At 43.6% G+C, this 17,490-nt stretch overlaps 5 protein-coding genes across 5 annotated transcripts; 3 read left to right on the top strand and 2 right to left on the bottom strand.

Moving 5' to 3' along the window:
- Positions 1 to 461: 461 nt before the first annotated feature.
- L203_100929 (uncharacterized protein) lies at positions 462 to 2,426 on the top strand (the record flags this gene model as incomplete). Its single annotated transcript, XM_066210381.1, has 4 exons — positions 462 to 1,193; positions 1,241 to 1,347; positions 1,395 to 2,123; positions 2,369 to 2,426. The coding sequence occupies 4 exons, from the start codon at positions 462 to 464 to the stop codon at positions 2,424 to 2,426; spliced, it is 1,626 nt and encodes a 541-aa protein (XP_066066478.1).
- A 456-nt stretch (positions 2,427 to 2,882) lies between these two features.
- L203_100930 (uncharacterized protein) lies at positions 2,883 to 3,366 on the bottom strand (the record flags this gene model as incomplete). The annotated part of the gene is made up of 2 exons (XM_066210382.1): positions 2,883 to 3,302; positions 3,364 to 3,366. The coding sequence occupies 2 exons, from the start codon at positions 3,364 to 3,366 to the stop codon at positions 2,883 to 2,885; spliced, it is 423 nt and encodes a 140-aa protein (XP_066066479.1).
- A 992-nt stretch (positions 3,367 to 4,358) lies between these two features.
- Positions 4,359 to 6,582, top strand: L203_100931 (uncharacterized protein; the record flags this gene model as incomplete). Its single annotated transcript, XM_066210383.1, has 12 exons — positions 4,359 to 4,666; positions 4,714 to 4,812; positions 4,859 to 4,918; positions 4,973 to 5,199; positions 5,250 to 5,352; positions 5,412 to 5,571; positions 5,626 to 5,723; positions 5,779 to 5,847; positions 5,913 to 6,074; positions 6,134 to 6,249; positions 6,299 to 6,354; positions 6,397 to 6,582. 12 exons carry the CDS (start codon positions 4,359 to 4,361, stop codon positions 6,580 to 6,582), a joined length of 1,644 nt encoding a protein of 547 aa, XP_066066480.1.
- An 817-nt stretch (positions 6,583 to 7,399) lies between these two features.
- On the top strand, positions 7,400 to 9,630 carry L203_100932 (uncharacterized protein; the record flags this gene model as incomplete). The annotated part of the gene is made up of 10 exons (XM_066210384.1): positions 7,400 to 7,484; positions 7,541 to 7,754; positions 7,805 to 8,084; positions 8,133 to 8,372; positions 8,429 to 8,744; positions 8,791 to 8,870; positions 8,929 to 9,174; positions 9,231 to 9,406; positions 9,463 to 9,509; positions 9,560 to 9,630. 10 exons carry the CDS (start codon positions 7,400 to 7,402, stop codon positions 9,628 to 9,630), a joined length of 1,755 nt encoding a protein of 584 aa, XP_066066481.1.
- Positions 9,631 to 9,852: 222 nt separating this feature from the next.
- L203_100933 (uncharacterized protein) lies at positions 9,853 to 17,250 on the bottom strand (the record flags this gene model as incomplete). The annotated part of the gene is made up of 8 exons (XM_066210385.1): positions 9,853 to 10,104; positions 10,157 to 13,802; positions 13,867 to 14,301; positions 14,349 to 14,437; positions 14,490 to 14,927; positions 14,976 to 15,080; positions 15,126 to 15,527; positions 15,574 to 17,250. The coding sequence occupies 8 exons, from the start codon at positions 17,248 to 17,250 to the stop codon at positions 9,853 to 9,855; spliced, it is 7,044 nt and encodes a 2,347-aa protein (XP_066066482.1).
- Between the last annotated feature and the right edge of the window lie 240 nt (positions 17,251 to 17,490).

Below are 17,490 nucleotides of genomic sequence, written 5' to 3' on the forward strand. Positions count from 1 at the left end.
TTTTTCCTAGTAACGACAAGAGAAGAAGAAAAAAAAGTCAGATAGTATAACAAATTGGCCAGCTGGTAGCTTTCCAGTGACTATCACTGTCATCCAACAACGTCTCTCGGTCATGAAAGTTTACCATAATAGTTGATACATGAGAAAAAAGAAAAGAAAAAGAGAAAAAGAAAAGGAAAAGGAAAAAAACTCATGCATATCACTTTCACCGGAGATTTTTTCGTGCCTGTGCCTGACCACCATCCTTTGAGATAACCACTACACATTCGCGTCAAGTGCTATAAATCGATTTCATTTATATTTGTATTTTTTCAATTGTCTTTTTTTTTCTTTCTCTTCTTTTCTTTTTTTTATTCCCAAAAAAACATATAACGCGACCACAAAAATTCTAATATATCAAACCAAGTCATACATCAACTATGACTGTCTCTCTCGTTATATCTCTTCTATAACCTACACCAATGAGCTCTCAATGTGGTGGTCGCCATCGGTTCATGTTTGCGCATCGTCCTCAGACAAGTCTTGGTCAGCTCAAACTGCATCACATTCTCAATGGAGATACATGTTCGCCAATCTCTTTTACAGATTTTGCAGACTTTGTGACCCACAAGGACCACAGTTCGGAAAACATTCTCTTTGTGTTGTGGTTCAGAGATTATAAAGACAACTGGTCGTTGCTGGAGCAAGACATTAGACGAGGAGTGCCTATACCCAGCACAAGTCTGCAAGATCGTCGCGAACCGTTCGCCTATCTCGATGCTGAGTATGAAATATCTGCTTGCCAAAGCAAGCAGCGATCAGAGGGTTTAGCAAACCCAGTCATCGTCAGGGCGCATCGGACAAGATCGGTCATTGATGGCAACGAAAATGATAGTTTTGACACAAAAGAGACCGAGAAGGGGCGACAGAGGTCTTCAAAGCTGCTCTCTGTGCTATCGAATGTGAGCACCAGGACGTCTTCCACGTTGGAAGTCGTCGTCACAACACCTACGACCTCATGTACGCTCACGTACCCTCCTTTGCCTCCACCGGGCACTACTTTTTTACCACCAGAAGAGCAGCCTATGAGAAAAAAAGCCTATAGAGGCTTTGAAACGTTTCTACAAAAAGGCGGATGCAGAGAATTAAGCATTAGCGATGATTTGCGAGAGTTTGTCGAGCTCAGCCTAGCCAAAAGCACAGCTCCGGAATGTGTAAGTGAGGTTATAAGAGTTGACGTCGATGCTGATATCAGTGTTAGTTTCTCCCCGTATACGAAGAGATACATCATATTGTCGAAACTCAGTGTATCCCTCGCTTCCTCGAAGCGGCAAAGAGCGGTGCTAATCGTCCAAAGCAACTGTTGTGGTGAGTATGATCACCTTTTGCCAAAAATCAGGACTGAGGCGAAACAGGTATCTTTTGGGCTTGCTTAACCTTCTTGTTGGTCTAATAATCTTCCTCACCCTCACACTTGTCCTTCCTTCTCATCCTTTTGGAAACCGAGCCTATCGTTTGATATCCACCATTTTTATCTCACTCGGCGCTATGAAATTATACTTGGCATATTGTAATTTCCGCTCCCAATTATGGAAAAGATCACAGTGTCAAGTCCGGTCTTGGAATCGTACCGAGCCCAATGACCAGGAAGCACAGAGTGGGGAAGATGAATTTGACGTTGCAATGGCAACTATGAATAAAAACACATATACCAAGGAGGAGAGAAGCACAGGAACCGATTTACCACCAGAAGTTCGTCCTCTATCAAACGTTGGCGCGATTGAAGGATTCGAAGAATTTGACTCCAATCATGTCCCGATGGCGCCTAGGTCAGACGACTCTTTCAAAGTCTCTTCCAAAGATACTCAGATCTCTGTCTTACCAGCCGACCAATCTATTCAATCTAATTCAGAACTTTTGACAGAAGCTGAGCAACAGCAATATGAAATTCGCCGAGCAACGATGAAGCGCCCCAACACTGCCGATGCGTTTCCTATACGTGATGACCGATTAAACTTTACATCTCAAAATACTAGAGGCAGGTTAAGGAATGTTGGCAACAACCAGTCTGCTTCGAGTCAGCCCATGATTACTTCTTCGTTTGTGCCACTTGAAGACAGCGATTGTTGCCTTACTGTACCTTTGTCAGCCAATCAAAACCCTTCTCGTCATTTTGCCGAGCTTTTAACTCAACTCAATCATACTTCCGCATCTTCTCGCCGTTGCCACCTGCCTATTGGCTGTTGCTCTCCATTCTCTAAAAACCATCAACATACCTGCGTTTCTTTCCCACAAACAATCATGGAAGATCCAAGGATAAATAAAGCCTACAGAAATATCAAAAGGAATATATTTTCAGTCGGAATCGTGACATTTTTTATATGGGTAGTTTTATGTCTCGTTGTACCATGCGCCGGTCTGGTGTCAAGAAAGCAATGACAGACTAATCAAACTGTCTGTATTATATCTTTCGTTATACATGCTCAAATTTGGTTGCACATTGCAACATTTTAACCATATACATACTGGACATTGTTCTTGGCATACACGTAATATGATCTATGCATTTTTGACCAAAAAAACCCGCAAATAGATTTTTCGACGGCAACTTTTGAGATATTTGATTGCTTCTCTATCTGGATCTACTTATCATAAAGGCCTACAAAGTTTGCATCACGCCTCGCCGATAACTTTTGCAGCCCGAGGCGTCGAGAACAATGTGTCGAGTGTCGAGGACAATGTATCAAGGACATTGTTTTGAGAACACTATTATACATACATCCTACTACACATACTGTGCATCCTTCAGCTGTATTCACATACATATAGGCATTTTCTCTATCTTTGGTTCTCTTTACCGCTTTGTACAAGCTAAAAAGCAACCAGTCCCGTTTTTGATCCATTCACAATACTGGGCTCATTTTGAAATCCAGATTTTTATATGTTCCATCATTCATTTCGCCGGACAAAGCATTAGCTGCAGCACTTCCAGCCTGTCTTTTTCTGGTGTCCTGCAACCTCTTCTCACACCTGTTGAGAGCCACGTTTATTGATTTCGGGCCATACCAAGCAGTGACAATGTCACATGCCCACCATTCCAGCTCCAACCTCTCCACCTCTTCCATACTGGGAGGGCTGCCTTGTTTGTCGCAACTTTGCGCAAGAAGCAATGTTGCCTGTCGGTGAAACGAGTTGAGAGACGAGATGTATATCGATGCAGCGTGCGGGAGGGCCTTGTAGGAGGCAAGTACAGTAGAAATAGATACTAGTAATTTATCGAGCCGGGCTGTAACAAGACTCTGAGGGTCAGACGATGGAGCAGCCTATTTATGTTGGGATACAACGTTAACACACATGTCGCCTCTATCAGACGAGAATACCTACCATGATGAGTCAAGAACTGGGTAAGAGGTTGACAATATTAAATTTTGACTCTTTTATGGCAGAGATAAAGTAGAAACCCCGAGGCAAGGTGTAAAACTGAACTTGGTCAGTTGCCGATTGAGTGGGTTGGGTACCACCAAGCCTCAATTCGGAACAATAATCCATACTTTTAAATCGTAGCTCCTCGGCAATCCCTCCATCTCCCAGATCCAAGAAGCAAGAGACGTTACAAAGGATCGTTCGAAGACCACTATTGTTGGTTATCATGAACAAGTAATGTTGCAACCCGCAAGAAGAAAGGATAACAAAAGAAGAAAAGAGCCATGCTGGACTCTGCTCTCGGCAAGGGCGAAACATCCTTTTTTAGCAAACGTGTTTCTGTTCTTTTTCCTCTATTCGAGTTTTCGAATAATCATTGACCCATAGACAAAGCCGTTGCTTCTTTTTCTTCTCGCTTGCGATAGCATGATAAGCTGAGAATGTTGGGTTGTTTTCGAATCAGAATGGCACTGACGAGGTTGTAAAAGAGATATCAAGGGTTAAGAGTTAATGGCAAGGTGTTTTATAGTAAAAGTGTTGAATATTTCGAGTTATGAAATAATATAATGTTGGATTCCAAATAGTAATAGTTGTAATAATACTATGGTTTGATTCGTATTTATTTCCTAACATCATGATTCACCATGAGCTTTTGCAGTTTATTGATAAAATGATGATAAGAAAGGCTCCACCGGAGATTAGATAAGCGGATTCGGCCGCCTTCACTAACAGCCGATAAAGACCCAGGGTCAAAGATTGAGTGATCTAAAAATATCCATCTTCATGGAGAGGTTGAGATAGATTTAAGCGCCATTCTGTTCCTGTAATATCATCAACTCTACGCCGAGCCACCTATGCTTACAAAAGATACAAGGCTAAGTTGGAGGATTGGATTGAGTTATTCACAGGACAAAGGTTCTGAAAAGGCCTAGCCAAGGCTAGAAACTAAGCAAGATATGTCGACAGCGATCAGCACAACAGAAGGCCTTTCTGAACTACCTATGATAGAAATAGGTGTTAGCTCGAGAGGACATGATGCAGTCATCGTCAGACAGCCATCGTTACAAGCGGTACCACATGTGACAACAGTGATAGACATGGGAGCTACCAGTTTACGAGACGAACCTCTTGCTCAGTCTGTGGCTGGAGCCAGACATTTGCAGACGAGCACGAGTAGAGGGTCAACAGAACAACCGTATAGCTCATTTACCAAATCCCAGAAATGGTTCATTGTGGTATCCAGTGCCCTGGGAGGAATATTCTCGCAAGTCTTCTCCTTTCAATGATCGGACAAGGTCTCAACGCAACTAGGCCTATCTCGACCAATATCTATGTCCCAGCAATTCCGTTGCTGGCTGTAGCTTTCAACACAACGATTGAAAAAATCAACTTGACGGTTACATTATATCTGTAAGCGATAACCTGTCACGACAGACCAACAACTCATCAGTTATAGCATTTTTCAAGCTTTGTCTCCTTCTTTCTTTGCTTCAGCTGGAGACTTTTTCGGTCGCAGGTGAGTCTTGAAACAGCAGTGGTGCTCGATACATGACTGATATCGTTTTCACAGGCTGGTGTTTCTTCTTTGCCTCAGCATCTATCTCTTATCTTGTATAGGCAGCGCTCTATGTCCTATCAATGCGTATTGGTTGCTTATGCTCATGCGATTCATCCAATCTTCGGGAGGATCTCCTCTAATATCCATTGGTACAGGCGTGATCTCTGATATTGCAATGCCACAAGAGAGGGGTAAGTATCTGGGTATATTTACATTGGGAGGGACGATGGGACCTACTTGTGGGTACAGCAATCCTTCAGGATGTCAGGATGCTGACAAATTCAATCAGTGGGCCCCTTGATCGGGGGGGTTCTGGCCTACTCTTTAGGATGGAGAGCAATCTTTTGGTTTTTGGCAATCTTTTGTGCGTGTGTATTGGTGCCAATGATCTTGTATGTTGTGTAGAATCAAGAGCTGAGTAGATATGCCTATGGCTTATTTGCATATGCAGCTTCTTTCCAGAGACTCTTCGTGCGCTTGTAGGTGACGGATCAATACCACCTCCCTTGTTCAATTGTACACCTGCAGCGTATATGAAGAGGCGAAAGGTGAAAAAGGCTGTAGAGGAGAGAGGAGAAACGTTGCCTTTAATAAATCATAACAGGGCTCACGTAAGTTCTAATCTTTTGAGTGACATCAATAGACTGACAGCACATGCTTGATAGTTCAACCCATGGTCGTCTTTCACGCTTCTTTTAGAGCCTCAGCTGGCTCTCATGTTCATTTGGGCGTCATTATATTATGCGCTCTGGTATGCTCTGTTGTAGGCTTTACTCTTATTCTGATGTGTTGTGTATGGATTGACGAGTGACTGAAAGAACCATTTTTTCAACATTACTCAAGATCGAGTATGGTTGCAACGAAATAGTGATTGGCTTGTGTTACATGTGAGCGTTGCGTTTTTAAGCATCCTGAACGACATTGACTGACCAATTGTAACCTTCATATATAGACCCAACGGAATCGGTTGCGCCGCCTCAGCATATATAACGGGGCGTACCATGGACGCAATTTACAGACGAGAAAAGAAACGTGTGAACGATGATCACAAGAATTGTCCAGATGATTTTAATCTAGAGAAAGTTCGATTCATGACGCTTCCATACCAAGTCGGGTCAGTTTTTCCTCTTTCTTTCGATTTTGGCACTCAACCAGGAATATCAACACTTGTAGACTTTTGATGGCCTCTATTCTTGGATTGGCATGGAGTATGGAAGTGCATGCTCCATTAGCAGTGCCTGTCGTCCTCAACTTTTTTGTTGGCCTAGGCACTGGCTTTCTCACAACCAGTATGTTTTCTGCCTCAGAGCCAGACTTACAGCTGATGTACTCTCGTAGCTACCATCTATGGTATTGATACCGTTCCAGGACAAGGAGGGGCTGTGACGGCTACTGTACGTCTTGAATATTTTTCAAATCTTCTGACTTAACCCTAGTTTAACCTGCTTCGTTGTGCTTTTGGCGCTGTGACGGTTTCCACTGTCCAGCTTATTGTCAATCGTATGGGCCCAGGGTGGTGTTTTGTACTTCTTTCATCCATCTGCTTTGCAGGCTCCCCCATGCTGCTCGCGATACTCAAATATGGTCCCAAGTGGAGAAGGAAAATGCGAGAGAAAGGATGAAACAGTCAACGAGCTGGAGGCAGACGTCGACATCAAAGAGTAACTGTCTATGACTTGAGTAAATGCCCGTCAGTTATAACTTGGAGTACATTGTATTTCCCTTGAATTGGACTAAAGGAAGAGACAGCTTGTTGCGATTTTCATGAGCAGACACTCTCTAGTAGAGAACTAGTCAGCCTATAACTTGTTTGATCAAGAGGTTAGGTTATTCTTGCTCACTACGACGTTACCTGCTTTCGTCGTCTCTATTTCAACCCATCAGTGACTTATCAGTGCGACGTATTGGTAGTCATCACAGAGCTTGCTACTCCTTCATGCCAGCACCACCAATGAAATTTTTAGATACTATGAGAAAGATGTAATATTGAATGTGGAGCTTTAAATACTTTTCTTGAGTCATTGAAATTAGTGATGATCTTAAAAAGACTACAGAATTTGCGCACAGACCGCTCGCCACTTTGTACGTGATTGATTTTTTTTTTCCTCACGATACACGTCAACTGTCCAAATTATCAATATTTAATATCACACGATATAATTTTTTTCATTTTCTTCCATCTTCTTTTCTTTTCAATAATACAGATTTATAATAAAACAAAATTATATGTGGATATACCTTCATCTAGACATAATTTAATCACAAGCTTTTACGGTCATCTCAATAAGCCAACGTTTATATCGTTACTCTTTGACGGATTGACGGGTATTAATTATAACACTCACTAACAATCAGCTACTAATCTTCAAGGTCAAATCGTGCCAGTTGCTGATTATTTGATTCTGAGCAAGCCATTTCTCAAGGCTGACATACCGCAACATGACGACTAGACAAACTCCACGAAGTGTCCTCACGGATGTAGGGGGATGGAAGTTAGGTAAGACTTTGGGCAGAGGAGCTTATGGTACGACAAACCTTTGTTATAAAAAATAAGGACAGCGCTCATAGTTTTTATGGCAGCTCACGTTCGGCTTGCTACTCACCGAAACGGTCATCAGGCAGCATGCAAAATTTTGCCTGCTCTCCATAGAAACCAGGGAACTCCTGTAACTTGGGATGAGACTATTGACGCTGTTGAAGCTCACAAGGAGGTCGTGCTCCTCAAAGCACTGTGTGGAGCTGGCTTGGAAGGTGTAGCCGGGTTGGAGGGCGTCATCGAAGAAGGTGGATGGACGTGGGTTCTGTAGGCTATCTGCTTTCAAACGCAAGACTAACGGTCTGTAGATACGTCTTTCTCACTCTTTACCCATGCTCAGTCTCATCTCTTCCCAACAATTGGACCTATGACTCTCTCATCATTTTTTTTCGTCGTCTTCTCCACACGGTTCACAATCTTCATCGTCTCAATGTTAGTCACGAAGATATCAAAAGATCCAATGTTCTTGCCGACGATGAAGGCTTTCCAGTCCTTGTGGATTTTGGTTTCTCTCATTTCAAGTGTGATGGTGGCTTTGTCAAGAGTGCTGGTGGAACATTGGATTACTCGAGCCCTGAAAAAACAGCGGTATGTCATGCTGAGATGGTCTGCTGACATCCTCTGAGTTTCAATTAGGATAAACGATATGACCCCAAAGCAAACGATGTTTGGGCACTTGGTATCCTTTTCACAAAGCTTCTCGGTATTCCTCATCCATACGCTCATTCATACACAGATGACACAAGCAGTACTGTTAAACGTCGCATCCTCATGGGCGAAGCCAAATTTTCTTGGAAGCTCCCACATCTAGGCCAAGGCGGCGTTGCCGAGCTCATATTGGGAATGCTAAATCGGGATCCTGGGTCACGATGGACCGTATGTCAATACATACGGAAAGAGCTGTAGAAAGAGTTGACGTAAGCCCATCAAAGATTCCCCAGATTCTCAAACATCCATTTCTACGAACTGGATTTCCCGATCCGCCATCGTTCCAGCCCCCCTCCGACAGCTTCACTCCCTTGCATCGCCCTTCGCAGAGTGTGGTCGAGGATTTATGCTTTTTGTCTTATTTGAACGGAAATTTCGCACTTTGTGAAACCTCTCTTCGCATTGAGGAGCGACTTGAAGGAAAAGAACCATGTTGGGAGAAAAGATGGTCTCTCATGCTCGGTGCCTGGTCAAAGAGAGCAGAAATGGATTGGGAAGATATTCCGACTGCAATCACACCTCTAGTGAAATTGAGGAACTGTGTGTATCTGCTGCCGTGTCATTCATGGCTGATTCTCTATCATAGCTTCCACACGAGCTGTTTCAAACAAGGTCGCTGAAAAGAACAAAGGGCGGACACTGAGAGAGATTAACCTTATATCAAATGTGAGCTGGTCTATCTGTCTCAACCGTAGTGGTAATTTTACATGACTGGCATTTCAAGATTCCTCCACCAGAAGCCAAGCAAGTCTCGAAAGCACCCAAGCCTCTTCGATCTCGATTTTATCGCATGAAAAGTAAAGATTATTCTCAAGCTGTGTCCTTGACTAGTCGTACTCCTATTCTTGCAAAGCAAAAGTCAAACGATAGCTTAAACATGGACCATGCCAAGATGTTCTCTACAAATGAAGGTCGTCGAAAGAATGGAATCATCAAAGTAAAAAAGGCAAGAGCAAAGACAGAGAACAAAGTTTGCTAGATTAGGATTAATCCATGACATCTCACTAATTAAAGGCCTGGTTGTAGCATAATTTCAAAGTATTTGTCAGCGACTCAGATGATTCGAAACCGAAAGATGATCCAGTACATCAAAAGGCAAAACTCAGCCATGTCAAGCAAGACAAGCAAGCTAATACAGGTACTCGACGGAAACCTGCTGCGAAACAACAGCAAAATCATCAGATGAAATCAAATGCTGACTTGTGGGTGCTCTTCGATATTCTCTTCAAGCTGATGAAACCTGGTTGATATGGTGAAGTTCTCAAAAAGCAACGACACTCTTTCCTCCAAATGATGAAATGAAAGGTGAGACCATCTGTGTCGAATTATCTTATGCAAAGGGCTCATATCTTTAGATCTAATTCTTTCGCCACCTCCAGCACCCGATATACGCCGACGTTCTCCTCGACTTCAGTCAGAAAAATAAGCCAATATGCGAAACAAAGATTCCTAGGCGAATCTACCTCCGTTAATTTTCTTGCGCGTTTCGACCATCCTCTCCCGCAACATTATTGATTGAGTATTGCACGAGGCATATAGGATAATCAAAAGAGTGTCATCATCCACTTATCATATGCATATGTCTACGCTATAAAATACAACATTCGGTTTATACAACCATGTTGATAAGTCAATGCAAAGCAGCCATCTATTCAAATGAGACGGAAACTATAGGAACATCTCTTTGCTCATCCTCATCAAGAAATTTGTGTTGGCTCTTATCGGATGAGGACCTTTCAATACTTTCACTTGTCCTTGTATGATCTCTAGTAATATTTGCAGACCTTCTACAGCCCTTTTCTGACAGGCCTTGATCTATCCATTCATTGGTAATGGGAGGAGAAAAGATATCTCGAAACTCTTCTTCTACCAAAATTTTTGTTTGATCTGTGATGGTGTGCTACAATATATATCAGCAAAAGACACAGAAACAATGAAGTAATAATGATCACTAAAGAATCCCCTATTGACCAGCTATCTGCGCAATACCTCTCGCCCCCATTATCGTTCACTATCCACCCATGTCTTTGCATGACGATCCTTACTGCATTCTTCGCCGCTTCAATGAGTCGTTCAGATGTGATGTTCGTTTCTCTCAATGCTTGCTCCTCTTTGCTGTAGCTCAAGTAAGTTCCTCCTGTGTTCGTCAGCCCGAAGCTGACGGGAGAAAGAGTTGGAAATCCAGTACTGGTAGCGGAGAGGATTTGTGTTGGAGCGCCCAAAAGATGGATAATAGCTTTCCCCGGTTTTTCTGATGTGCCGCCAATATCACGCACACCTGCCGAGGAGGGAAAACGGTGACTTGGGGCAGGTTTCGAAAAAGCATTGAAAGTAGGTCTAGAGGCACGTCGAGCGGATAAATCTGTAAAAGAAGGGCGCGACATGTCAGATGAGCCTATGCCAGAAATAGAGCTATGGCTCGTCTTGCGTTCATGTCTTGTATCAATGCTAAGCTCCACACTGATAGGCTTGATAGAGGAAGCTTGAGGGTTGAATGATTGATCGTAATTTGAGACATTGTTCCAATCTGGTTGGTGATTTGTAACAATGGACGCACTGCCGCGTTTGCTGATTTGATTTGTAACAAGAGACCGATCAGATTCTCTACTTTGCATGATGAACGATGGCGATCGTATAGAGGACCGCTTGATACGCCCAGGATAGAGTTGTTGAGAAGGTATGATAGAGGACCTTGTACTTGAGGAGACTGAGGAGGCAGAGCGAGAGTATTGAACCGGACGGCCCATCAAATACAGCGCGTGATGTAATGAAGCTTGAAGCTCAATATATAGAGGGCTAGGATAGAGAGAAATCAGTTCAAAAATGCTCCACATCATCCAATCAATTGCCCTAGGAGCTACAGCATCCAATTCATTATTCGCAAAGTGTCCGTCACCTCCACGTATAGCCTTCAAAAGACGTTGCGCAATGTATGCCCAGAGGCCCTTTACTTCTGAGATGCTGCTAGCTGCACGAACAACGATAAGTTTGACAATTTGCACAGTGAGCAAAGCCGTTGCAGCAATCAATCGCAAATGAGGCACACATGCCGTGGATGTCTTCATGTTTTGATAACTCGACCGATCTGGGCGCTTAAGTACATAATGGAGAATGCGGATCCAAAGACTTGAGAAGATGTTTTGACGGCTGATTTCCCGAGGCTTCTCAAGCATGAGACAAAGTGGTAGCACCAGTGACGCTAACAAATTTGCGCTAGGAGGATAGCGTTCCAAAGTATCCAAAGCGTCCCCTTCCAAAAACACGGCTACGCTCAGCAATTTCACTGCACTCAACCTCAATGGAACAATGAAAATTAGACTGTCTTCAGATGCAGACGCTAAAAGTTTGACCGAAGGTCCAACATAATCTTGTATAATGATCGATGTTGTCTCTGGATCGAGATCAAAATTCAAGCGTTGAACCAACATTGTGATCGAATCTAGCATACCCGAAAAATCGATAGTGGCATTGAACGTTCTGAAAAGAGGAGCAATCTCTCTTAAAAACGAGGTTGGCTTTGCTGAGGTCAATCGTGTCTTAGCTAGCTCCCCAATGATACTGGACGCTGCGGGTCCTACCGATTCTGGCTGTTTGCACAACAAATCCTGCACTACGTCTAGTATTCTCCTGGTTGCTGTGGCTCCCAAACGACCACCGAACCTGGCAAAAGATTCGACAAGATGTATGTATTCCATTCTTACGGTCATCCAATCTATCTTTGTGTTATCAAACTGGGGGAAAAACGGTAGCATGGTTGCTTCATCACTGGTCTTCCCTTTATGAATGACTAATCCGAGAGCCTCAACTCCTTCGGCGAGCAGCTTTTTACTCGCATAATCTCTGATACAGGGTATCATAGCTGCGAAAAGACGAAGGAATTTTGAAGCTTGTTTGGTAGCAGGGTTGGATGCGATGACTGTAATAAAGAGACGGACAATATTCTCCCTCGGAAATACTTTATCGTCAAACGTCAAAAATGTTAATTTGCTTGCTCGTCTCTCTGCTGCTTCCTTGCCAATTTCAGAAATGGATATCTCTGGACCTGAAAGTTTTTGTAAGAGAGCTTCCATGTCTTCCTTATCATTGAGTCCTTTTACACCGGCTGGTACTCCAGAGGATTCCGTATTCTCACTTGACAAACTGGACAACAAAGAATAGACTGTCTCGGCGTCGTATTTATCTTCAGCAATGACCGCGACGGTTTGATAGACGAACATATCCTCATGAATTTTGTAGAAACTTCTCACGGCATACTCTATGCAATCACGTATTGCTAGATTGGATGAAGTGTATGTTCGGTATACAGGGCCAATTATAGTCGAAAACCCAATAGAATTAACAAGTCGGCGAAAGCGCGAAGAACAAAGCATAAAAATTCGCAAGCTATGCGCACATACTAACAGATCGTTCTTTCCATGTAGATCCATAATCGCGCCCACAGTTGACAGGTAGTGTTGAAGCTCGTTGCGGTCATTGTAATTGCGATTGACTAGGGAGAATAATGTGGTTACAAGCAAGAGCCATGCACGAGCGAATGACAAATTTATATTAAAATCGGTAGGTAATGTGGCTACCATTTTCTTGACCAGATAAACTTCTTTTGGGTTTGCTACGAGGGATTCTTTCAAAATGAGTAATTGGGCTGCTTGTACCGTCATTTTAGGGACAACACGTTGTCCAGCTACTTCCATCACCTGCCAAGGTCCATATAATTTCAGAGCTCCCTCTTCCTCATGGATAGATGCAGGTAAGAGAACACGCTCTACTTTACTTTTCCTGATGTCGCGTAGCGAGAATTCGCTGACATAGGGAATAAGACGAACAATTGTTGTCAAGGCTGCCTCCCAATATGTGAAACCGTCGGGATTCGCTCGTAGTGTAGTTTTGAGGCATCCAACCACCGCATTGAGAGCGGAATAGGCATAATTGGGATTCAAAAACCCACTTACAGCGTTAATTCTTTCTGTCCCCTCTAAAAACGAATCACTCATTTTTTCGGTCAGAGGTTTCAGGAAAGCTGTTGAGTCGTCCCTCTGTAGCAGCCTCACTAATTCGAAAGACAGTTTATTTGTTGGCCCATCCACTTCTTTAGCCAAAATCATCATTTGTTCATAGATTATGTCGATTAACACAGGGGCAAATATTGCTTTTCTCCGTTTGACAATATAAGAGCTTCCAGATGCATTGGAGCTCTTCCGTGAAGGCGAGCTCAAGGGGCTAGATGGCCTTATGGTGCCCTCTAGAAGTGTACCATCCTGTTGTACCACCAAGTTAGACAGGGCACTAACAGGCATTTGCTCCCAATCCAATCTGCTCTTGAGCCCGTCATCGTCACTCCAACCCAGTTCAAAAAGCCGCTGTCGTAGTTCTAAAGGCAATGTCTGTCCAAACCTTTGAAGTTGCGCGTCTTGGACATCTTGTGATGAAATCCAATGGGATGAACCTATATCCGTTGCGACGAAATCGAGTGTTCTACCTGGGAAGTGAAACACGGGACCTCGGCGTGGAGTCAGGATTGGCTGACATAAGATTTGGTAGCGCCATGCAAATAGTGTAGAGAGATTGCGCATTACTTGGGATCGGGTACTAGGGTTTGAGCTTGTTATAGTTAATATCATGATAGACACAACATGCAGATACTAAAGCTATAGACCGAACTTACTTCTTCAAATCTGAAATGATCACCAGTCGAAGTGATGTTGGTACCATTTCCGCACATTTTTCAAGTAAAAACCCAACCTCTTTCCTGGCGCTTGTCCTTGTGCCATACCAGCGCCATAAAAACGGGACAAGTCTTTCCCAATTGTCAATTGCCAGACAGCTGTGTACGACAACAAGCAAGCTTGTTGCAACATCTTCAAACGACTGGGTTAATATTGATAATCGAGAGTCGCTTGTGAATTGGATATGATTTTGACTAGTGAAAGTAGAGAAAGGGTTTGTTGCTGAATTAGAAGAGTGCTTGTTGGATGTTAATTGCAAGAACAGATCTGTATAGACTGTGCAGAGGGATTTCACTATGTCTGATTCTTCTTTGTGACTTTTCTCTAAGGGCATATTAACAAACCATGACAACAATAATTCCAGCCATGGCGGCCTATACTGAATTAGTCTTTAACGAGACATTGTCATACTCAGGCTTACTTTTTTACAGATAGTGTTTTCATTCTCAAACATAACAGCAGCCGACAGATGAGGGCCTTGTATTCATCAGGCAAGGTTTCATGATCCTCCTGTAGTATACAGCATACCTTTAGCCAGCTCACAGCAATTTCTCTCACTTACGGCTAACACATTAATTTCAGCATCAATAAGTGTCGCCAGTCGACTCTCCAACGCTTCTCCAAAACTCCTCCATTTTTTTCCTTCTTCCTTCGTTCCTGCTTCTATCGCCAAGATAAGCTCCACAGCCACTGCCCATCGACCCAACCTAACCTTGTGGATAAGTTTTGGCTCTTCTTTCACTTTCATTTTGTTTGGCCTCAATGGAGCATCGCCCATAAGAACAATTGTCACCATTTGCGGACTTGTTATCCAGAAGCGTGTTGAACCGATAAGAGAGGAAAGAATGTGAACTAGATGCAAAGAGGAGCTAAGTGATTTGGTTTGTGTGGATGCTGACAGTGTGAAAAGAGGCTTGTACAGTATCTGTGGATATGTAGTAGATAGACAATTAAGAAGGGGTTGTGCAGCAAACAAAAGAGGCTCTGATTGTTTCAGACGCTATTAACAGGACTCAGCAAGTACCAGAGACGCAGAGGGGAGACTCGCCTGGAACACAGCCAATACACATTCTTTGCCCAATATTAACATTCCGTCCTGATTTAAAAAACTTTGTATCATTACGCAAACGGCAGGCAGATGAGCGTCCTTGATCTGCACAATGGTAAGCTCTTCCTAAATTCCTCTCATGTTACTCACCACCTGCTTGGCAGCTTGGAAACAATAATCTTGCCATGTGTCTCCTGGTGCAGAGTGTTTTGCTATCCAGATACGATGTTCCACTTGTGTACCTTCAATAGCAGTATAGGTATTCATATTCTCAGGGTCAAGGTTTCTATCTTCCAAGCACATTCGGTGTAGGTGAATCTCCATCTCAAACATCGCCATCCCTGAAGCCGTCAACAAGGTATCATGGCTTGGAAAACACTCAACGACTGGTATAATAACTTCTTTAATCACACGCCAAACATAGGGTATAATGGAAAAATCCACAGCCTTGCGCATAAGGATGATGAGAGATTCGATAAAAATTATAGTGGCATGTATACGGAGCGAAGGTGTATGATTGGGTGTTGTGTGGAGAAGTGGAGGCATGAACTCCTATGAACATTGAGTGAGAATTTGATTGCTATGCCGCGGGACATACCCTAAATGCAGGTTGCTTTCCTAATAACAACCATCTTGATAGTGGTGGATGGGTCTTCAGCACCGACCCAACCGCCATCCAAACTAATTCATCTTCTATTCCATCGATCGACTCTTCTGTTTTCAACTCTCCAACCAAATCCACTAGAGAGGTTTCATCGACCCGCATGACCCTTCCTTCCTTGAGATCTGCCAATAGGCCACGAACGATAGCCACATGAGCTTGTTGATAGTTTTGTGAAGTCTCAACGGAGTGGAGCAACAGCAAAAGGTCGGATGCGAGCGAATGGAAGGAAAGGGATGTATGTGGGTACTCATGTCCTGTTGGCAAAGCCGAGTCAAAGCGGAGTAAACTTTCAAGGAGGGCAAAGCCACGATTTCTCGTTTGACGATCGTCTGTAAGAAGAGCGTGGCAGAGCCATTGCCATCGCAGCAATACTTCTTCAGCGGTATCAGCAGCCCAGTTTTTCACAATGGTACCAAAGACTTCCAGAGCCTGCTGCCTTTCTCCTTCAGTTGAAGTGTTATCCTTCAGGAATGCTATGCCTAGTTCTGCAAGTATCTCGGAATGATGAGGACATGTTCGTGCCCATGGTTTCTTCATCCGCGCAGCGGGCAGATATTTGTGGAGTTCCATAAGAAGGGGCGCAAACGCCGAAAAAGATGGATCAAAAATGAAGCGTTGAGCAGCATGAGGATGAGGATGAATGACGGACGAGTGGACAGACGCTATGCTATACTTGGTATCTTGCCTATGAGATTGGGAATGTTTGCCATACCCGATTCTATCTAGCCTTCTACGACTTTCTTCAAGCGCACAGGCATCTAGGCAAGTTTTGACATCCCGCGCAAATTTTCTTCTCTCCCGAGTGATGGCTTCCTTTTCTTCTTCTGTTAGTTCGCCCAAGTCTGCTAAGAGCATGTTCATTGATTGCCGGCGATCTGTGTAGCCTATCACATTCTCTGCTGCCTGACGAAACCCAAATTTTCCAGCAGCTTTAGATACAAGCCCAGGCATCTTGCCAAACCGAGCATTCTGCCGTTCTTCTAGCGGCGTAGGAGCCATAACATGAGCTCGAACCTGCTGCCAGTGTCTGTAACTAGGAGAAACTTTTGACGGGGAAACCGTGGATGAATCGCCATTTAGACTATCGACATTTGTGTTCAATCTTGATGGTTGTGGCCTATTTTTTTGTCTCGAAAATGCTACATGATTAGGAGTGGATGGGCGTGATGATACCACGAAAGAAGTGGGTGTTACCGGTCGGGACTCTGGTAATGTTTTGGATCGGTTTTGGGCTATTTCTCGTCTCGAGTCTTGAGGAGGTGACCTACTAGGCGGAGTACGGGGCTCTTGCGCAGCCAAAGTATGGAAAGTGGACGGGGGTAAAGGTCTATACTCTGATATCTGCCTGTTGTTCCCTGGAGCATCCGGTAAACTAGGCGATTCATCAGGACTCTCTGCATACGCGCCCTTGAAGCTTGCAAAAGAATCAAGAGGAGGTTCTGTTGAGCATTGAGCCTTTAGAAGAGATGTCGTTGAGTGTGTTGTGCGCAGAGTATCACTGACGGACTTTGGCGCTTGAGTAGCTGATGAGCTGCGAGATGACAGAGGTACTGGTCGAGGACCAGTTGGTTTTTGGAACCTCTCCCATGAGCTTTCTGGTGTTTCCGGCATTTTCAGCAAGATATATTGACGGCAAAAATCATGATGATGGATGTTCACTTTGAGATTTTTTCTTTTCAGCCATTTCTTTAAAAACACGGTTATACATGTATCAGACACATGTCCGGTGGAGGTGCAACGTCCGGACATATATATAAAAGATTCCGCCCCGATTTATATGTTGGGTGTACAAGAACAAAAACATTTACAACATGTATCTAAAGCCACGTGGAAAACGATTCCCAGCTACAA

The sequence above is a fragment of the Cryptococcus depauperatus genome, chromosome 1 (genome assembly GCF_001720195.1).
Source record: "Cryptococcus depauperatus CBS 7841 chromosome 1, complete sequence".
NCBI lineage: Eukaryota > Fungi > Basidiomycota > Tremellomycetes > Tremellales > Cryptococcaceae > Cryptococcus > Cryptococcus depauperatus.